At 42.1% G+C, this 22702-nt stretch overlaps 2 protein-coding genes across 2 annotated transcripts; one reads left to right on the top strand and one right to left on the bottom strand.

Annotated features, from left to right (window-relative positions):
- Positions 1–8920: 8920 nt before the first annotated feature.
- LOC138112429 (cytochrome P450 2H1-like) lies at positions 8921–16325 on the top strand. Its single transcript, XM_069019527.1, has 9 exons — positions 8921–9144; positions 10080–10242; positions 11111–11260; positions 12851–13011; positions 13405–13581; positions 14020–14161; positions 14445–14632; positions 15099–15240; positions 15510–16325. The coding sequence occupies exons 1-9, from the start codon at positions 8968–8970 to the stop codon at positions 15689–15691; spliced, it is 1482 nt and encodes a 493-aa protein (XP_068875628.1). The 5' UTR covers positions 8921–8967; the 3' UTR covers positions 15692–16325.
- A 2634-nt stretch (positions 16326–18959) lies between these two features.
- Positions 18960–22606, bottom strand: BLOC1S2 (biogenesis of lysosomal organelles complex 1 subunit 2). The gene is made up of 5 exons (XM_069019526.1): positions 22491–22606; positions 21589–21705; positions 20630–20749; positions 20030–20134; positions 18960–19511 (listed from the first exon to the last, which is right to left on the bottom strand). The coding sequence occupies exons 1-5, from the start codon at positions 22540–22542 to the stop codon at positions 19480–19482; spliced, it is 426 nt and encodes a 141-aa protein (XP_068875627.1). The 5' UTR covers positions 22543–22606; the 3' UTR covers positions 18960–19479.
- Positions 22607–22702: the final 96 nt, after the last annotated feature.

The following is a 22702-nucleotide window of genomic DNA, read 5'->3' as shown; positions in this document are numbered from 1 at the left end:
CCGACAGGGTCACAGCGCCTCTTCCAGAGGCTGCTGCTCACGGGCTGTGCCCTCCTCCTGCCTCTACTCTGCCACCTATTCTCTTTTAACCCTGTGTACCTGTTACCCCCAGATAGCTCTTGTTTGCTGACCAGGATTTTGTGCTGAGGCTTCCTGCTAGCAGCACTTGGAGACCTCTGCATCTGACCAGTCTCCTGTGGGGAATGGCAGCAGATCCATGGTGCTTGGAGCTGGTTTTTGGGGCTCATATTTTGCTTAGAGTCTTCTTGCCCTCCAAGTACACGGTCTGTGAGACATTCAAAGTTTAGGACCTGCTCTTAGGGGTTGGACTGATGATTTTCTGCCTCAATAGCTTTTTTCCTCCAGGCAGCAATCTCCAAAGGATATTCAAATGGACCCATGGACAGCAGAATTACTCTGCCTCCAGGACAGACACAAACCACTCATAAGGATGAATCCAGTTTGAGGGTAGGGCTTGAGGAAACTCAATTCAGGCTTAGAAAAATCCCTTTATTGCATAAAAAGATGGGGACAATGTTCTTTTTTTTTCTTTCTCAATTTTTCCTTTATTAAGGCTGAAACATTTCTAGGCAGGCCTTTGCCATCACATGATCTATAGGTATCCCCAGGTAGGTAGGTATGCCTGGATCAAATAATAAATAATAATCCTTCCTTAATAGCTCTTAGTCTAAAGCATCAACGTACCTTACATGAAAGGTGCAGTGAAAATGGTCATGGAACACTGAAAGAGGTCATGGAAGTTCACTCTTCATTTTAAGTGACACCTAGTTACAAAGTCTGATGTCAGAACCTTTCAGGTGATGTCTGGATTACCTGAGTTCATTAAGAAACATTTAACCAACCTATTTGCCCTGATAAATCAAATATCCTTCTTGCCAAGCCCTTGTGAAATATTAGATAAGGTGTGCAATGTTCGTTTTGCTTCTAGCAGCTGTGTCATCTGAGCTGTTGAGTGCCAATAGAATGTACAGTACAATCTATGGATCACTCTGCATCTTTTGCCACAGTACTACTGGGAGATTTACTTCCATTAATAACTTCATCTGAAAGTCACAGAGAAAGAAGGGAGAGGTACCTACCCGGATACTTTATTTTCTTTTTTCTGACAATTTTTCATTGAAATATCATATGCATCCACCTCTTAAGTGGGGAAAATAAATCAGAGTTAGTGTTCTCCCCTTTCACTATTCCAAATAAATGAAAAAGTATAGGGCACATCTTTCATGTTCATGAGGGAGAATGCATTAGGCATCACCATTTCCACAGGAGGTGCTATGTGTAGGAGAAGGTGCTGCTTGGGAGGTGGGGGAAGAGCCATTTTCACACATGAGGGAGACAGGGATGACACCTGAAGCAGAAGAGTCTTCCCATGGGCCCTTTTTACCCAGTGATCCTATGCATGAAATCTGTAGTGAGGAAGGATTGGAAGACCTTGTTGCATGCTTTGGAATGGGGCAACAGAATCAATCCCTGAATTCAGACTGCTGCCATGGAAGAGAATGGTCACTGTGAGTTCTGAACCAATCACTGTTAAACATTAAATGAAACTCAAATACAGTGATTAGCTTAGAAGATCTCACTTCACTATGAAGTAGTCACATACTTTGTTTTAATCAAGTGAACTCTGCCTTTGGCTCATTGACAAGTTTATCTTTTATGTTAACGTTCAGGACAGTACTGTTTGTGTCCCACCAGGAGAACAGAGTCTGTTCTTCTGCTACTCTGATACTGCTTCTGAGTTCATGCAAGTTCTTGTTTCTTTTGGGATGCAGGCCACAAATTATACAATGGCTCAACATGCACTGCCAGAGCATTTTGTGGCTGATTTCCACTGTGATGAGCAGACAGTGGATGACATCCTAGAAACTTCCCATTGACCCTGCAATTTCTTCTTCTCCCTCTGTCACCGTGTAGCTGGTGTAGGCCCTCACACAGGGATTGACAGGGTCTTTGGCCAAGGCAAGTCCTCCCTGTCTCACCTGCCTCTGTCCTTGTACCCCACAGCACCACTACATACTCACCAGTTTGGCACTGACTTCTACAGAGAAAAGTCCCTCCCAAGCAGTGCCCTCCACCCTGTCCTGGGCTTTCTGCATTTCTCTTTGATTTGTAGTATAGTAAACATGCTTCTCTTGCTTTCCTGCATCTTCTGGCACAGGTCTTCTTTCTCAAGTTACTCTACATTTCTTTGCTTACCCATTAGAGTATGGAAACATGATTTTCACTTTTACTGCTTGCTGTAATTTGGCATGTTTTAGGAGAAAAGCCCAACTGACAGATACCAATACCTGTAAACTTGGAGTTGAACTGTTGCTAGTTTCTTTTCGTCATTAAAAAATTAACCTCCCAAACAGAGAAAATATGTAAATTCATCAATGGGATCTGGTCTGGCAGATTAGGCTGATGAGATTAGCCAATGGTGTGTTCTCCTGCAGACATCTATATTGTATTACATTAGGGACCCCTCACGTGGTGCTGCGGAAATTGCTATAGCCTGACTATCTACACAACCAACAGGGAGATGGTGTCTCCAAGGTGAGGATTCCTCCTCCTCCACCACCATCCCCCTGCTAGAACGGCCCAGTGCTGGCTGTGCCATTGTGGTGGGGTCACTTCTTGGGGTTGTTGTGTTTCTTTGATTTCCTCCTTTATCTTCTCAAGCCATTCTGCTGTCTCTGTGCTTCTGTCTCTGGCAGGACTGAAAGGCATGGTGAAGGCATACATTTTATCACTTGGTGTCAGCATCAGTTACTGCTTTTTTGTGTTTTAAATGCATGATTTATCATCCGTTTCCCTTATGACTGTAGTTATTTGCTATCGTGACATGTTAACAAAGGTTTTGTTACTTGATGATTGCTGAATTCTTCTTGAATTTTAAATTATTTGGTGAGTTTTTCTGTTATCATTTTTCTTTATGATATGCACTGTTTTCAGAGCATAGAGACTACCAGCAAGTTACATGTTTCCATGATTTTTTGTGATGATAAGTAATGTTCTAAAGTTGCAGGATGCTTCTATTTAAGGCCCTAGCCTGAGTTTGAGCAGGTGTGTGTTCAGGTCTTGTTTGTCCTGCAGATTCCCTGCTCAGCCTTTGGAAAGGCACGGTGGGCACTCTGCCCCGTGATGACAGTGTTACAGCTGCGGACAGCTGATAACGTTGCCCCTTTGCTTCTTTATCTCCCAGAGCACAGACCTTTTTGACAACCTGCTGGTACACCACAGTGGTTCTGCAGCTGGTCAGGAGGAGCTGAGAGCAGCAATATCAGGAACTCTGCTAAGCTCAGACACCCTCTTTGAAACTGGCAGCCCTCACTTCTGTGCCTCTTTTTGCCATGTATAGCACCTGACTGACTTTTCCCATTTCCTGACTCTTTTTTGCCTGGCTTGGGGAAGTGCTTGTTCTTTCTTTATGCTGACCATAGTCTAGAACTAAGCACCTTTACTGAGAGATGATGGTGTATAGCAGCAACACAGTGATTTACTGTTGGTGGAGTCACAGTACAGGTCAAGGAAAGTCTGTTATCAACTTCATTTCCATGCCCTTCTGATTACTGAAAGGCAGTTTTCCAAGTATTGCAAATGACTGATGAACTTCATTGACTTCATCCTTTTACAGCTGAGTTATGTTTTGCATCTAGTGGGTTCATACATAAATATTTAACCAAGTTTTTTGATCTAGCTGGTCAAATGTAATTTCTGTGATCTGAAAACTAATGATGTGGTTTGTATCTTATCTCTAGTACAACATATAGCATTTTACAAATACGGGTTTTACACAAATTGTTGAATACTGAAGCTATTACTGAACCTTAATACTTGCTGACCATGGCAGATCCCTTGTCAAGTTGCTGCCAGAAATAAGGCAGAGGTTGATATTGTTATTTTCTACGTGGCACTAAGGAAAGTCCTCTCTGAAAGTAGTAGAAGTTTAGTAGCTAAGATGTTGCTATTCACAGCAGAACAGGCAAGCTGATTTCCACAGGCTACTCTGCCAACTTGCTGTCCTGGCTTTGGATGGGTAATTTTCTTCTTAGCAACTGGTATGGGGCCATGTTTTGGATTTATGCTGGAAAGAGTGTTGATAATTCAGGCATGTTTTAATGATTGTTGAGCAGTGCTTACACAGCCTCAAGGTCTTTTCTAATTCTCCTACCACCCTGCCAGCAAATAGGCTGGGGTAACACAAGAAGTTGTGAGGAGACACAAGCTGGGAGGAGCTGATCCCAACTGTTCAAAGGGATATTTCATACCACATGGCAACATGCTCAACACATAAACTAGGGAGAAATAGGCTGGGGGCCACTGCTCAGCAGTGGCTGGGCATCAATTTGTCAGTAGTGAGCAACTGTTTTTAATTTCCATTACTTGTCTTTCTCGAGTTTTATTTTTTAAATTTCCTTTTCTTCATCATCATCGTCATCATCGTCATTATTTATTTCAACTATTAAAATATTCTTATGTCAACCCATGAGTTTTTTCACTTGTACTGTTCTGGTTCTCTTCCCCTCCATCCTGCTGGAGAGGGAGAGTGAGTGAGCGGCTGTGTGGTGCTCAGTTGTCAGCTGGGGTTAAACCATCTCAATGAAAATGTTTAGTGAAATGTCACATTATAATGTAAGGACATAGGAACCCGAGGATGGGTGTGCTGGATCATGACAATAGTCAAGGCAGCCCAGAACTCTCTCCAACTCCAACACTAGCTTAAGAATTAGCTCCCAAGGAACAGAACAAAACCATGGCTACCACAGAGGAATATTCTTTCAGACTGCTTCAGTCTCCAGTGATTCCTGAGCTATCAGTGGTATCTTTGTGTTTGAGTACCCTCAATGGATTTTGCTCCCATGAATTTGTCTGGTTACTTTTTGGACACATATGTGAAAAACAAGGTTCACTCTCCTGTGAGAATTTAAAGGGTTTAATATAAAGACAATAAGAGACACATAAAATAAAGCAAAGGGGTAACGGCCAGGTGCCTTGGTGCTCTGCCAAGAGCACACCTGATGCTTGAGGTTAGTCCTTTTTATACCATTTTTACTGTCTGTTCTTGATGTATATTCAAACTTTTCCAGGAGCTGTTCTGCATGGCCACTCCTTGGTTCCGCCTTTTTAGAGCATACGTAGTCTTCTGCCTTGCAGTTTTATTTCTTTTGATTCTTGGGTTTGGGCTTGCTAGGTGAGAGTCGATGGTAGGGTGGATCTCTTAATTCTCCAGACAGTCAGGGCTGATTGCAGCTTTGGGCCTCTTTGCCCCCCTGGGCAGAGCGGTGATAGCAGCTCTGGACTCTCCTGGCCGCAATTCTCTGGGCAGAGCAGCCTTTGGGCCCTTTTGTTCCCTGGACAAAGTGTTGATTAGCAGCTCCTTGGGCCTCATCCTCTGTTCACTTGGAGGTTATCTTACTTGCTCACCCTTGCTAACATCCTTGCTAAAAAGAAAGAAAACTACATCCACACAGCAAAAAGCATTTCTAACATTATATAATATCTACTTTAATACTTGTGAGAAGCCAATATTATAATATATGTTTATAACACATACGTCTTGAAATATGGTGTTCCACAGCCAAAGGGCATGGTGTGTGAAAAGCCACCTCCTTTTGCTTATTTAAAAACATAGAAAGGAAGAAATACCAAAAATTGTTACATGGATTTGTGCCTGGATGCCAAGGAACAGACACTAGTTAATAGGCTGTACCCAGCTTTCCGTGGTGCAGACTGTATAACAGGATGAGGGAGCAACTTGGAAGAACAAAAATGATAAAATTTCCTGGTCAAGATAAAGACAGTTAAACAAAAAGAAGGAAAAAAATAAACAAGTGATGCAAAGACTCACCACCAGAAGACTCATGACCAGATAGTCTCTGAACAATGGCTGCATTGGAGAGACAATTCTCCAGTTTTCATTGCCAAGCATGATGTTAGATGACATGGATTATCTCTTTGGTCAGTTTGGGTTGGTTATCCTAGCTGTGTCCACTCGCAATCCCTTGCTATCCCCCAGCCTGCTACTTGGGCTGGGGACAGCCCCCAAGAAAGCCTCAGTGCTGTGCAAGCATTGTTCAGCAGTGGCTAAAACACTGGTGTGTCCTCAACACTGTCACAAATATAACTGCGGCACCACGCCAGCTGCTCTGAGGGAGCCAGATCCACTATGCCTTAGTAGGCTGTGAATACACTTGAAGGGGCTATTTTGGGGAGAAGAAGGTTTTCTCACAGACCTAATCTGGAGGACAACAGAAGCAAGTGAATTAAGTGCAGGTCCCAGATTAAAGGCTACGCATAAACACAGGATGGAATCCCAGGAGCTGGCCCCTACATGCCACTAGGCAGGCCCAGCAAAGCAACAGCCTCCAGAAGGCATTCAAAGGAAAGTCTGGAATTTGAAAGACTTGTTCATACAGCAGCATCCCACCCTGTCAATTTGAGCTTAAATTCACAGGTGGAGCCAGAGGACCGTGCCAACTTGTAACAGGACCAGAGGACCAGAAGGCATCTTCTTTCCTACTACGTGGGGAAGTAAGCTGGGAAGAAAGCAGAGTCTTTTAGGTGCTTCCTGTGAATGTGAGCTATATCAGGATGGGTCTTTCAGATGCAGGTAAGCCTTTTGTACTCAAACAGCCTTTCATACTCAAATAATCCCTGTCTTTCTGTCATCAGAGGTGACCCAAGATCTTTGGCAGTTAAATCTCTTCCCAGTTAAACTCATGGATCCCTCCAAGCAGCTCTGGCTTTATTCCCAACACCATTTTGAAACCCTTCAGGGATTATGTGAGTAATTACATAAATAATAAAAAAGCCATGTCCGGGTGTGGGATGATGCTGCAAGCAAAGCCCTGCTTTTCCAGTGCATTAGGCTTCACAGCAGTTGTTCACCCTCGGGGCTGCCAATAGAGGAATGAAAGGCACTTTATCTGCAAAAGTAAAGGAAAAGAGAATGCAAACAATGAGAGTTTTTCCTTGATGACAATAAAACTGACTGTTCTCAGCATAATAATCATTGCTCCAAAACCCAGAAGGTTCCTTTCAATTTCACTCATCTGCCCACTTCTGGTTTTAAATGCCCTGGTGTGCAGTATTCAGAGTAGTGCCTATTGTACTAGAATTTGCACAATTTGTTGCTGAGAAAACCCCCATTAGGACCAGGACAAATGAGCAGGGAATTAGAGTCATCTGCCTCAAAACATATCCCTAGCAGTCAGACATGTAAATCTGTATATGTCTCCAGAGCCTTCCTTTGCAGTCAGGGGAAACAAACTTCTTCAGTGACTGACTGACTCATTTTACTAAAATAAACTCATAAGAAAAGTGAGATGACCTGTTCTCTGTAAGTATCAGTATTTCCCCACTAGCAGGGGAGACCATCAGCTCATTTGTACACCCACCTTTTTAATACCTAAATTTAAGCAGGACATGTTTCTTTCCTCACTGTTGTAGAACCTGCTAGTACTCATCTAATTGTGCTAAAGATAAAATCTACCCATCCTTAAAACCCCACTTTGACAACTCAGTAGAAAACAAAGTGTGGTGTTTACAGTATGTCTGGCTATTTTTGTACACATGAACATTCAAAAACTGATTGAACAAATGTGGACTCAAATTCTAAGCCAACAAGTTCATGCAGGAAGTCAAATTACTTTCTGTTGCCATTACCAGGGAGACAAAGAAGAGATTTAGATACATATCTATTCTTTTATATAGGATATATATTGTTATATATGGGATATATAAAGATATATAAGATTATATGCATTTTAACACATCCTTCCAGCATCACAGCTTCTAAGGGGTCAATATCATTTTGGCTGTGTGTCTCAAATGATTGAATGGGACGGCATGGGCAGAGTCTTGGCAGGTGGTAGAGCCTGTTTCTCTGACTGAAATGATCCCTGACGTGGTTGTTTGGGTGGGATACCCATAATTTTACATTAGTTGTCTGAAAATCTGGATGAGCTCCTTCTCTAGTGTGTAAACAGGCACTGCCAAAGGGCACTGGCACCAATTTAATGCTCATCCATTATCAGTAGGTGATTTACAGAGACCAGGGTGTCTGAAGCAAAGAGCAGGAGAGTGGTCAGGGTGTGACCAGAACCTATGGGGTGATGGGTGAGACCTACCCAGGAAGCATTGCAATGAGGACTTCTCTCCTCTGCTAGGGCTCTGGGGCTGTAAAACATACAGCTTCTCAAAAACAGAGTGGAAGGTGGGAAGGGGAGGAGGGAGAATAAAAAAGAGCAAGCTGTTTCAAACAGAACTGTCCAGAGAGATTTTGCTACGCAGAACTTGTACTGAGATTACCTCAGCTGATTAGAGCATGGTGCTAATAATGCCAAGGTTGTGGATTTGATCCCTGTGGGGGCCATTCATTTAAGAGTTGGACTAGAGGATCCCTTCCAACTCAAAATATTCTGTAAGTGTTTGACACACTTCATTTTTCTTACCAGCATTATCCACTGCATTGTCTTTGAGCACCAGTTTCATAGATCAGAGATAAACAGAGATAACCAATCTTCTTCTGCAGATTCTCATTCAGGATGACTTTAAGAGTAATGTCATGTCTTTCTTATTACACAGAGACTTCCTAAGTTAATGAAACCAATTTATGTTTTATTCCACTAATACTTCCATTCCCCTTCTTAAGCTACAGTTGTTATCACCTTCTGCTCTCTACACATGCTCTCATCCCTTGTTTATTTGTTTCCCTACCAGGGCTTTGCCAGGTCTTAGTTACCATTGGTTTAGGACTATTACATAACTCACAAAGTCAACTTTAGTAACATTCATTCTTATCATGAGCAGATTAATAAGTAAACTCATATCTCAACAGGAATAGGCGGGCACTATTGGCTCATTTCAACCATGTGCCTTGGCACCACAGCATATAAATAAGCATGGATTTACAGGTCCATCATCAGGATTTTCTGACAGTTGATTTCTCTTCCTCAGCCAGCTATGGAGCCCCTGGGAATGACCACTATTTTCTTGCTGGTTTGCATCTCATGTCTTCTCTTTGCCACATGGAGAAGTAGATCTCAAAAAGGGAAGGAGCCTCCTGGTCCCATCGCATTCCCCATTGTTGGAAACCTGCTCCAGATTAACCCATGGAATTTGCCTGAAAGCTTGAAGGAGGTAAGGGACTGTCTCATTCTTTCCTATGTCTTCATTGCATATAAAAAAAGTCCAGTCCCACCAGTCTCAGCTTAATTCACAGGCTTAATTTGCATTGACCGAATGTTAGATTCAAACAGAAACAAAATGTTTCCCAGATATACATGCCTGTGAAGTCTATATATTGCAATAACCTGTATTTCTAAGTCTATATATTACAAGTCAGTCTATATATTTGCAGTGATCATACTAACAGTAAGCCCTGTGCTGACCTCACAATTTGTACTACAGTACTACAATTTGCAGTGGATTTGCAATCAAGGCACTGATGCTGTTGCAAGATAATCCTCCTGTGCCCAACTCCTCGCCATGTTGGCAACACAGCCTGGCCCTTTTTGGGGGGAGAACCCTGCTCCAGTTTGCTGCCTCTTCTCCTTAACAGATATGTAGGATCTTCTGGAAGTAGCAAGCACAGAAATTGAAGCAAAAACGTTTGGAAGTGATTGTGCTGTCCATTCCCTCCCCTGACTGATGTCACCCATCAGGAAAAAATACCTGTTTGAGAGACAGCTTCACTGTTTGTGCTCAAAAACCCTTTAGGCATTTGCTTCCATACGTGTATATAATTGATTTTAGAGCTCATGTAAACTTTTATCCACTATGCCTTGTAGAAAGGCATTCTGAAATGTTTTGCCAGCACTGCAAAGGGCTATTTTCTTTTCTCAGACTTAGACTGGATACTCACCATTTCCATTCATATTCCCTATTTCTTGTATGATTCCCTATTCCCTTGTCTGTAACTCATAGTTCGAAGATCTCTGCACTGTTGTTAATCAATGTCATGTCTCAGCAGTGCTGGGACAATGGCACATTACCTGTCAGACCTCTTTGCTGCAAACTTAATATGATTATCATTCATGTTGTCATGTTATTCTTGGTGCTCATCTTTCCTACAGCTCAGTGAGAAGTATGGTTCTGTCTTCACGGTACATTTAGGCCCACAAAAGGTTGTGGTGCTGTATGGCTATGATGTTGTAAAAGAAGCTCTGGTTGATCAAGGAGATGACTTCAGTGGAAGAGGCACTCTACCACTGATTAAAAAACTCTTCCAAGGCACAGGTACATCCTTGGTAATGCCAGTGTTAGGTGGCAACAGATGCTTTCAGTGCTTCAGGGACACAGCTGAGAAGGCAGTGCAGGAGGGAATTTGCTACTTTTTTGCAGACAGATATTTCATTTACTACTTTTATGCAGACAAATTAGCAATTCAAGACCAAAAACCCAGCTCATTACTTGGACCCATGACTAGACTGGTCCCCTGTTTCAGGTCCCAGGATGGCTTCACTGAGTGCCTTTTTATTTTCAGCATGTTTCAAGTGCTGGCTAAAATTTTGTACATTAAATGTGCCTCTAAGATCTAACATTCATTCTCTCATTTCTGAAAATATTCTGAATATAGACACAGCTAAGGAACCAGCAAAAGGAAAGCCACAGCACAACAAAGATAAAATAATATAGGCTGACCTAGTAAGGACCACACTCCAGATTAGGTCATGAGATTATTCACCAGGTCAGTCCCTGGTATGGCATTTATAGTACATATTCCATGGTATTATATATGTAGTGCAGTACCAATGGTATTGTCACTAATGATATGCTCTGTGAAGGTGCACAGCAGAACATTTGAGTAGTTATTTCAGTGTAAAGGCCTTATGCCCAAGACCAATCCAGCATTACTTCTTACTTACTTCCCTACATAGTTTTTATTATCCTGGGAATAAAGTCCATTTTACTCAAAGTGCTGTGACAGATGGATCAAATTTGTCACCTTCAGAATTGCAGAGAAGTTACGGTTTTGGGCAGACAGCAATTGCGCTGTAACTCCACAGAGAGGTGTCTTTGCATGCTGAGTACTTACTGTGTAGTTCCCATTGAGGGAAAAAAAATCTGTTTCGTCATGAAGGTCTATTTTTCCTCCCTGTGTCAGGCATTGTGACCAGCAATGGGGAGACCTGGAGGCAGCTGCGACGATTTGCACTCACCACCCTGCGGGATTTTGGGATGGGGAAAAAGAGCATTGAGGAGCGAATCCAGGAGGAAGCTCATTTTCTGGTGGAGAGGCTCAAGAACACACATGGTAGGATAAGGACTTCATGCCTGCTGAGACACTCTGCATATCTGCAATGAGGCAATGAGGGGTGTAGGGCTGCTTCACAAAATCTATGGCCCAAGGAGTGCACATATGGCTGCTGTTTCTGCTCCCTGCTTCTGTAGGCAAAGTTATCAGTCCTGGAAGTGGGTCAATCAAAGACACGGTGACAGTATGGAGGATAAAAGTAAGAGAGGCTTGAAAAGTGCCTTTTAACCTATTCTGCTTGAGGAACAAGACAGGAAGTGGCAAAAGGAATGGCTTTGCCACAGAGCCAAGGGTTTGATGGAACTCAGCCATGGAGACAGTGCTGGACACTGTCAGGAAACCAAGTAGGCTCCTCTTCACCTTGTCTCCTGCAGCTCTATGTAAACAGATCTTGACAAAGTGGGTGACCAGAGAACTCACTTGCAGATATTTGAGGTTGGGTCCAGTCCATCTGAACACTAGACAACACGTCCCAGTATTGGTGGGGCTTTTCAATGGGAACAGGGATATAAGCTGCTTCTGAGGGAAGGGTATAAGGTTACCCACTCGGTTTCAACCCGTAAATGTGTTTTCTGGTAGTATAAAAATCAGTGTTACTTCTAAGTCACCCCTGAGGGTGACACAGTACTAGCCTGGACCCCAGGCTTCCTTTTCATTGCCAGTCCTCAATGTGTGCCTATTCTGCAAGGCGGGGGAAAGCAGATGGATCTAAAAGGATGATTAAGCATCACTGTTTTCCATGAGCCACTGGAAAATTCAATCTGGCTTCTCAGATAAACATTTATTTTATAAATCAGAGAAAACACTCTCACCTGCATTGCTTTAACCTTTTGACTAGCACAGTAATACTGTATTTCATATGCCCTTATGCAAGCCTCTAGCTCTGGCTCACCTTGTTACTGCATCTTTTACTTGTGTACTAAAAGGTTTTGCAAGCAAGATATATACAACAGAAAAGTATAATTCCATTATTTACCCTTAATGTAATTAATAAATAGCTACAACTAGCATCTTCTACATTCAACATTAATATTCTCACGACCTCTGAAACATCTGCTGAGTCTTCGATTGCCACAGAGTCACCAGTCAGGCAGAGAAGAATTGCTGCTATTGCTCCTTGGAACAGTCTGCTGCCAATTTGACATTTTCTCACTCTGTGGTTTTCTTTTGGGATTTCACACCTTTTCATGTTATTGTTTCTCATCTTGAAACCTTGAGACACACTCTATCACTGTAATTATAGCTTTCCTTTCTTTCTTGGGTCTAATCTTGCTTTTTGCTGACACCATAATTCTCTTCATAGAAGTAATGCAGCTGTGCTATCAAAACTAGACTTTGATCACAGGCATTTGAACCCCAAGGAGAAGGTTATATAACTGAGGTTATGCTAATAAAGTTAATAAGGAGAGTGCAATAACCTAAAGACATGGTTCAGGCAAAGTCCCCATGGTTTCATTGGGATTTTGTGGGAATCTTTAGGCTATTTCTAATAAACAGTCTATAAGGCAGACAGGCATGTGCTAGCTGAAGAGGAACTCAGGCACTCAGATCAGAGTTCTGCTGAGAACCACTTTTTGGTGGCTGTTGCAGAACGACCCTTCAACCCTGGGAATTTCCTAATCCATGCTGTTTCCAACATCATCTGCTCCATCGTCTTTGGGGATCGGTTTGACTATGAGGACAAGAAATTTCTTGCTTTAATTGATTGGATAGAGGAAAACAACAATCTCCAGACCTCTATACAAACACAGGTGTGTGTGGTTTTATTTAATACATTTGTTAGCTATTATAATATTTTATTAAGGAATATTTATTCATGTTATTAGTTTTTAATTGCAGTGGGTTTTCCTAAATTTGAAAAAAATTTTAAAAGTGAAAAAGTCAGTTAAACAAATTCCTGCTGTTTTTTTCTTACCTTATGGAACTGCCATTATATGTCCAAAAGCTGTCATTGCAAAAATTGCTCAAGTGCCGTCTATCCTTAAGGTAGTGAAACCATAAAGTAAATGGCAATAAAATCCTGAGTAATAAAGACGTACTGTTCCAAAACAGTTTAATTGCCCCATTTTCATTGTTACATCAGGGGAACATTTTATTGTGTACACATTAATCAGAACGTTTGTCAATCCTTTTTTTTTTTACAGCTATATAATTTCTTCCCAAATGTCATGGAGTATTTACCTGGACCTCATAGACAACTGATAAAAAATTTTGAAAAAATTGATAAATTCACAACAGATATCATAAAGGAACACCAGAAAACCCTGGATCCCACTTGTCCTCGAGATTTTATTGATGCTTTTCTTAACAAAATGGAACAGGTACTGTAAGAGTAGACATTTATTGGATTATAGGGAAATCACTGCTTGAATCACATCTTTTCCTTTTACTTGTGATGGGGCATTGGGTTTTTGCAAATACAGAGGGGAACTTGCTCTTCTTGTCCCATTGACTTAATTTTATCCTCTCCATTTTCTTCTCAAGATTTTAAACACAGAATTAACAGCATGAGCCAAAGTGAGGAAAAAATGAAGACCAATCTGGTTAATGCAATTTGATGCTCCTTCCATATTAAAAAAAGGTTCATAATATTATTCAGTAAACCTACCATAAATGCAGGTGTTCTGGAGAGTGACTGTCACATTTTTAATAGGACATTAGATGTGTTTATAAACCTACATTACAGGTACAGGATTTTTCTTTTTAAACAAACTTCTTGGCTTTGTCATTCAAAACCTTCTGCCAAATCTTCCCTGCAGGAGAAAGGGAATGATCACTCAGAATTCACCGTTGAGACCTTGAGCAGAACCACGCTTGATTTGTTCCTTGCGGGAACAGGGACAACAAGCCTCACACTGAGATTTGCAATTCTGATTCTCCATAAATACCCAGAGATAGTAGGTAATGGAAAGAAATAGTTTAAAACTCTTTAATAAGTTGTGGGATCAGTTTGGACAATTCCTGTCACTACCACGTGGCAATAGTCCCCTGACGAAGGAAGTATGTCTCTGCAGTGTGGAAATGTGTATTAGTCTTAGTTTTGTGCATAGGAAGGAGATGTTAGTACTAAGTATATTCATATATTCCTGGTGTGCTAAAAGCAAACTTTGTTGTGAATGGGGGGAGAGGTTTAGGCAAACAGATGGGGGACTTGTTCATTCAACACTTACTTATTTCTTAATAGAGAAAATGCAAAAGGAGATTGACTCCGTGATCGGCCGAGACCGAAGCCCTCGCATGTCAGATCGGAGCCAGATGCCCTTTACAGATGCTGTGATCCATGAAATCCAGAGATACATCGATTTCCTTCCTCTTAATGTCCCACATGCTGTTATCAGAGACACCAAGTTCAGAGACTATTTTATCCCCAAGGTGTGTTCCACTGTGTCTGAGAAAGGTCATCTCTTGAAAAGAATGCTGCGTTCTGTTCTTTGTATTTTATTTAATTTTCAAAAGCACTGAAATATTATACTGAATTTAATTTTTTTTTTTTTTGGAAGGGGATTCCAGAAGTTATTGAGTCCAACCCCTTATGTTAGGAGAAAAGGAAGAAAATACTTTTACATCCTCTGTACGAAGAGGGAGATAGAGCTTTCTATTTTTTTTTTTCCACAGAAAAGCAAGTTGTAATTTATTTGGAAGCAATATTAAATACTCCAAACAGACTCACCATTAAAATTCATTAAAAAACCATCTTTGCCATACCATATTTTCATGCATTAAATGTTCACTTAAACCTGGTTAAACTTTGACTACAGTTCTATTTAGCTCTGGGAATTTCTTAGTGCCTCCTTGCTTTAACCTATTTCCATTGTACCTTTCTTTTTTGTTAATTCAGGACACTATGATATTCCCTATGCTGAGTTCTGTCCTACATGATAGCAAGGAATTTCCAAATCCAGAAAAATTTGACCCAGGACATTTCTTGAATGCAAATGGTACCTTTAAAAAGAGTGACTACTTCATGCCATTTTCTACAGGTAAGACCTCTTGCTCTTTCAGATCCTAGGCTATCCTCTCCTGGAATTTCTCTGAAGATTTCATGGCTCCATCGCCATGGTCTGTACAGTGATGTCAGGTGACATCTGCTACAGTCACTTCTGGGCAGCTCTAACCCCTTCACTAGAGTTTCAGTTGCCTTCCTTTTTAAGTAAACACAAAAGCTCCTCCAATGCCTTCTACAAGATGTGTATGAAGTGGGACTCAGCCATGCAACTTGTCCCTCAAACTCAATTTTTTTTTCTTGTAGGAAGACGCGTCTGTGCAGGAGAAGGTCTGGCCCGGATGGAGATATTCATATTTTTAATATCCATCCTGCAGAACTTTACTTTGAAGCCTACTATTGATCACAAAGACATTGACATTACCCCAGTAATCACCAGTCTGGCAAATGTGCCCCAACACTATGAGGTCTCTTTTGTGCCACGTTAGCCAAGTGAAGACAGTTGCCAGCTCCCAAACTCATGAGTACTCTGGTTGAATGACAGACATTCCCCAGTCTGTTGAGACTGAAAACACTCAGATCATTTGATACATACTTAATGGAGAGAAGAGTGCTTAGAAAATTGTGTGGTGCTTTTATAATCACCACAGCCAGCTCTTAACAGAGTAGGCAATCACACAACTCCCTGTGAAAAATTATAGATTCTCCTATGCACCTACCTCACCCAGCTCTGGTTCCTGTCTGGCTCCTGACATGCCAGGCTGTCTGCAACAATTCTCTGAGAGCCCTGCTGCTCCTGCCCCTATCACCTGAGGGGTTCCAGCAGGAACAGATACTTGTACTCCAGGGATTTTACAGACTCTTCCTGAAGTACTCTCTCCTCTGTACTTTCAGTTTGTTTGTCATCTATTTGTAAAGGCAAGCAAAAAACACTGAGGATTTTTTGTGTTAGATGATGATCATCTATTGTATATTCTTCCCCCAATACATACTGTCTACTGTGGTGGGGATGGAGTTTGTCAGTGACTGGGCAGATGGGTCATCTTCAGTGTGATTATAATAAAGGTTTGTGAAATTACAATTTATAAAGTAAATTACAAAATAAAGAAGTAGTATACTGAATTGTTTTTCTGACATCCCAGAACATCTTTTAGTGAAAAACCTGTGTCCACAAAGCTTATACTCCAAAATCTCTTTCAAGTCTTGTACACCTCTGACTGTTTAATTTCACTCACTTATAAGAATTGTATGTACTATGGCTTGAAGAATGAGCTGGCTAATGACCTATAAACTTCCATTCCTAATGTGGGATAAAGCTGCACTGACTCTACGGGACCTATCAGAACCCCGACTGTGGTTACAGAGCTGTTCATTGTGGAAAAAAAGGACAAATTAAATAATATCAGGATCCTTGCCAGTGCCTTTTCCTAGATGAATGCCAGCTTGCATCTTCCTGTTATTTTATGAAGTACATAAAGATCACTGCAGCAATGTTACAATCAGGAAAAAAATCGTAAATAGTTTACATGACTTGCCAAGCATACATGTACAGATCCACGAGTGGCATTTCCTGTCTTGATCATGTTCCCATCAATGTAGAGAGCTGAATCTGTACTATGTGGGAAAAGACAAAACTGTAATATTACCACAATGGCATTAACTGTTTATGTGAAACAGACAGAACTTGTTTCCTTTTGAAGATTAATAACCTAGATACCACGAGTTAGTAACATGGCATTGCAAAGGCAAAAAGCCACAAATGTCACAGAATCACAGATACAAGTCCTCTCACAAGATAAAAAGAAGAAAGCACTGTACTTCCTCTTTAGCTGTGCCACAACCAAAATAGCCAAAACAAATGAGGGAGCAGCTTCCTTGTTCCAGGTATCTTCCTCCATGCTGAAAAGTGAAGGAGGCAGCCAATGCAGATCAGCAAGAAAACAGCTTTAGCACCCAGAGACTCCACCATGGTATGAAGTGGGCTTTGGGATTAGAGGAGGGCTAAAGCCATGTGCCCTGATTCTGAAGACTGTGGATATCTCCACAAAGTACTGCTCTGAAAGTTGGATGACTTTAGAAAAACATGTTAGAGAAGCCGGGCAGAACTGTCTTAAGATGCTGGAAAAAAACAAACTCTCCTCTGGAACTCTTCTGCTTCTGCTAAAAGCTGTATTTGCTAGGCTGATTTTCATCCCCTGGTTTGCAGTTGCAGTCCAAGCCATCAAGAACTGCTTCAGCTCCAAAGTGGTTGTATAGACCATTTTGATGACACTCTTTGTCCCTGGACTCTCATCCATCAGCCCTCCCTTTTCTGTTTTCCTCCTGTTCCTCCCTTCAAGAACCCACTACTTTCTTACTCTCTTTTCCACCAGAAAATACTGCAAGAGAACAGTGAGATTTAACCTCCTTCTGTACCTCCTCTGGAATTTCTCAGGGACTCTCCAGGTGAAACATCCGAGCAGTAACCAAGTTGTGGCTTTGCTTTTGGACTATACATTTCCCCAGTACAATGTTGCTTACACACACCTAACTATGTCTCTCCTATGGTGCTACTCTCCAAGGACCTGCCATGCTTGACATGATTTGGATTCTACCCATGACACAGAGATCCCTCAGGCAGGGAGGGTAACAGTTTCTCAGAGACACAACTGGGAACATAGCTGTCAGCTCTTGGCCCAACTGGGGTGCCACTGTCACACAATTCTCCAGCAACCAGAAAGTCAATCTCTAAAATTTCCTCTCAAAAAAAAAGTCACTTGTGGTACAAGTCCCTCTTCTAAGTTGTGCTTCCTGGAGGTGGGATACTCAAGGATTTGTGAAGGAACTCACTATTTCTTACCTTTCTTACCTGAAAACACTAAACACTTGGTAGCAGTGCATGGCTAGGAGGATTTCCATCTTCAGAGCCCCTGGAGGTTTTCATCCTTATTGTTTTGAAATGGTACTGCATTTTGTATACACAGAAAACCAACCTTTTCAACAGGACTTGGTCCGTAGTGTGCCTTTCCTGCAAGATCTGTGGTTTTTGCTGCTGGCACAGTGCCTCCTTGTGTCCCCCTGCAGTCCTGCCAGGTAACACCTTGAACACAGAAATGCTATTTCTATTTCAAACCCTGCATTTTCAAAGTGATGGTGAAGGCTCTCGCAAGTCATCTGCTTCACTCCTTTTAAACAGCACTAAGAAAAAGTGTCCATCCTGACTAATTAGGCTGTACATAGCCTGACAGCATGATGGCACACTGGCACCTGACCAGACATTCTTTTAAACACTCTAAGAAGTTTGAACCACTTCTTTCCTACATATCAGCACTTGTACTGGTCTTCAACTGCAACTCACTCAAAAGACAGCTTGAATTACTTAAGGTCAATAGCTACAGAAAAAAAATCCTTGGAGAAGGAGGAATACCTGTTCAGTACAAAGGACTCTGCCAAATCAGCAATTTGGAACACTGTTAACCTAGTAGAGAAGCAGTTTTTTGTGCTAGGCATGCCACTTCAAAAACTACTAGGATCAAAATTCACTGGTAGAGAAAGGATCTGCTAAGTTAACTGAGCATGTGATGAAGTAGTATGTCTTGAAATTTCACCTGAGGTCCAGACAGTCAAAGAATGTAATTGCAGGAACACTTGATGCAGAGTTTAAAATACGTTTTCTTCTACCATCTCCAGCAGATTGAAGGAGTTTGTCTTTATTAACAGACCCCTTTGAAAAAATAAAAAAAGCAGCTTGCGTAATCTTTCCAACAGACCATGAGATTCCAGAGAAATAAATGCAGCAAGTTTATTGTAAATTTATAGTAATTAGTCTCTCTATTTCAAACAGATAAAAGGAGATACCAAAATGAAGTGTTTTCAATACCCCACCCATTAAGTCCAAAGGTCCAGGTATCTTCCCAATACAGAGCTCAATGAAGGAAAAATTGAAGTTTAGGTCCTGCTGCTACTACGGGAAAATGTCTTTACAGATTACAGAAGACCTTCCCTAAACCAAGTATTTCATGTGGAAAACAGGACTAACACACGTATACCCAATATCAACATGAGTTAAGGACAAGCTTCTACTTTTCACTGCAGAACGGAGGCAACAGTACCCCTTGAGAAGAGGAAAATATTATTCAGCCTTAAGCCTGAATACAGCCTACTGTATTCAATAGCTGAAAAAAGTTCCCAGTCTTCATGTTAGCTGTAACCAAATCCTTGTCAACATACAGAATGTTGCGCAAAACGAGATCAGTCTGATTCACTGCCCAACTCCAGTTTATAGACTGTTGTAATTTCATCGTTTCTCCAGTTTTTTGTACTTGGCTTCTGCAGAAGGAAAAATAGTATTTTAGTACTTGGTAGGTAAAAGCTTTTCATCCTGTAAGCTAATTTACTGTACCATTCAGGACGCTTTTTTACTAATGCATTTAGGCAAATATAATTGTACAGTAATTTTTTTTAAGAACCCAGTGCTTAAGTCAGACAATAATATTAATTTAAGCCAAGGGGACTTGGGTGCCTGGTGGAACTTAATGAATCCGGCAATTTGCAAGGCTAAACATCAGTCTTTAAAATATGAGTCAGTGCATACCATAAAAAAGAAATCAAGCCTCACTAACAAGCTGTAGTTTACCAACACCTGTACTAATCCACCATAATATAACTTGTTACACTATTTTTTCCCAATGCTTATCACTTCATGCACAGTGTTTGTGCTCAAAAGCAGCACAGGCAACTCTGCAGCTCAGATTTGTTAAACAAAACAGAGTTTGCTTGCTTTCTTTTTAAATTCCCTTGGCAAGGCACTATGCTGCTAGGCCTTAACAGTGGGGGATGATAGTTACCAAGTTTTTTGGAATATGCATCCAGTTTATAAGCTGCCTGCTCCAGAGCTGCAACCTGTTCCTCAATTAGGTTTATCTGTTCCAGATATGGCTGAAGATCAGCATCTTAAAAAAGCATAAAAATGTTATCTGTCAGTTCTCAGTAATGCACTTCCAAGAAGCAGTTCACACCTTAAACACAACAATTTCTTACTACATTCTTCAGACTGGACAATTCAAAAGGTCCTTCCCTCCCCTGCCCCAAAATTAAGTGGTGACACTGACAACCACATTCCAGAAAAATATGAAATGTTTAAGAGTACTGTCTAGTCTCTAACAAGAGACAAGTAACAAGTAACAAGAGAACGTGAATTAAAAGAAGTGTTATTCCTATCAGATCCAGAATCTGGAGTAAACCAGGACACAAATTCAGATGTATTTTCTCTTCCAGTAATCTACAGACTCTAAAGCTGTATGACTGGGATTGTATAGCAGCACATCTATTCCAGTGAGTTTTCTTTCCTTCAGCAGAATGGAGTGTGAACCTTCTGACTCTAAGATGCTTCATTTCCCAAACAAGTGCACCATTCATTACACCTCTACCTTATTTGGTGTACTTACATTTTTGATTTAAATCCTTCAGATTTCTGCTGATGTTTATAGCAATATCTTTCATTTCTAAGTACTTCAAACTAGTCAGCTTGTTCATGTTTTCCAAGAGCTTGTAGTCTTCACTGGTGGCTTAAAAAATAGTAAAGTTTATTTTAATTAAAGGTGATACAGTTTGAATTGTGTGCAGACTCTTCAAGAGGACAAGAGATTTCAAACAGCCAAAAGAAGCACAACAGTTTAGATGGCAATACAGGTTATTAGTATACACTCTACAAAAAAATGACATTTTGTGAATTGCAAAAATCAACTGCACTGATGAATTCACTTCTAAATTTTTTTGAGAAAAATTTACTAAGTCTTCATATTTCTACTCTTAATTCTGTCAGTTAGATGCTTATATTTACGAAACTGATAGCACAAATCCAGATTGGTCATCTGTACCATATACCCTTCAAGTCTGTGCAAATCAGTAGTGCTATGAAGTGTTTTCAAAATTAAGAGCCTATGGAATGCACTAACTTGGTGAGCAGTTTACTTTCCTCCAGTTAATTCTGCACAGCAGTTTATTCTAAAGCATAAATGTTGGAAAACATGTATGATCCTTGCCCTCAGGAAAAAAATAACCACTCTCTGCAGTGCTTCCCTCGTAGTCTGTCTTAACCTAGACCATTTTTGTTTTATTGATTTTCCATGTACAAACTTCTTCAAGCCGAAAAAGAATTATTTTTTTTAAGCTGCTGATATCCTACTGAATTATTCTGAAAAATACTTGTGCTATTCTGGGACTTCATTAAATTAATCTAACTAATCTTAGTGATTTTAGCAGCCTAGTAACGTGCCAAATTTGGACTGCAAGTCTTACCAGATGTGATTGAAATAGTTACAGTTGAGACAAACTACACAACAGATTTCTTTGAAAGAAAGTGAAAAGAAAGAAGAACTTGCAGGTCAGTATTGCAGTGCCTTACCTGTCAGTTCACCTGTCAAGTACGTGGCCATTTTGCTGAACATGTCTTTGCAGAGTTCATTGATGTCTGCCTCCGCTGGCTCCTTAGCTTCCTCTGCGGTTTCAACAGCAGGATCCTCTAGTCAGGGTAAAGACATTACAGGTTTAAAGAAAAACTATAGCAAGTACGGAAACACACCAGAAAGATTAAATGGTCCAATTTTTTCCCTTTCAAACTGCCTACAGCTACTTTCCATGTAAGTTGTCTACTTTACTAAGGTGTAACAAACCAGGGGAGGTCCTTGAAGTAGCACCAACATTATTTCAAAATAATACTTTAGGCAGCATTCAAGAGACAGGCACCCGGCCTGACCGCACTGACAAGTATTAGCCCCCTCCTGTGCTTAGACAGGAAAGGAATTTGGGGAGAACTTCTGAGTGGCTGTGCACGGTGCTGCTGTTTATTTCCAGTCACTGACTCGGAACGGAAGCACAGCTGCCCCAGTCCGCTTCAACAGATCCCCACCTGCGGAAAGCGGCACTCGCCGCTTTCTTCTCCAAACCCGCTTCTATCACAACCTGCCCTCGTTCGGCCTTCCCCGGAGCAGACGGCACCTCTTCCCCAACCCGACAGGCCGCTCTTTCCCCCGTCGGCACCGTCTGCCGGCTCGCACGCGGAGGCTGCCCGAGGCCCGCGGCTCCCTCCAACCGAAGCGGCGGCGCGGGGCCGCCCGGCTGCCGCGGGTAGGACCCAGCCGGGTCCCGGGGCAGCGGCAGCAGCAGGCGTATGGCCCGGCCCGGCCGGCACACGCCAGGCCGCGGGCGCACCGGGAGCTCCTGCCCGCGCCGCGCCCTTCCCGGGCCCAGCCCCGCACCGCGGCCCCGGGGCACCCCGGGCCCCGTCCCGGTCCCCCGGCCCCTTACGCTTGGCGGGCTGCGCGCCGGCCTCGGGCGGCCCCTCCGCCGCAGCCGCCATGGGGACAGAGCCCCTCCCGCGGCACCGCACCGCCTCCTCCGGCCCGCGCCAGGCCCGGGACCGCCCCGCGCCGGGCGCGGGGAGGAGCCCCCGGAGCCTCCGCCCACTGAGGGGCGGCTGTGCGGTGTGTGAGTGCGGCGGGAACTCGGTTGCAGGAAAG

This window comes from Aphelocoma coerulescens, chromosome 6 (assembly GCF_041296385.1).
Source record: "Aphelocoma coerulescens isolate FSJ_1873_10779 chromosome 6, UR_Acoe_1.0, whole genome shotgun sequence".
Classification (NCBI taxonomy): domain Eukaryota; kingdom Metazoa; phylum Chordata; class Aves; order Passeriformes; family Corvidae; genus Aphelocoma; species Aphelocoma coerulescens.
The sequence above is the reverse complement of the archived record's forward strand: the minus strand, read 5'-3'. Positions and strand labels throughout refer to the sequence as shown.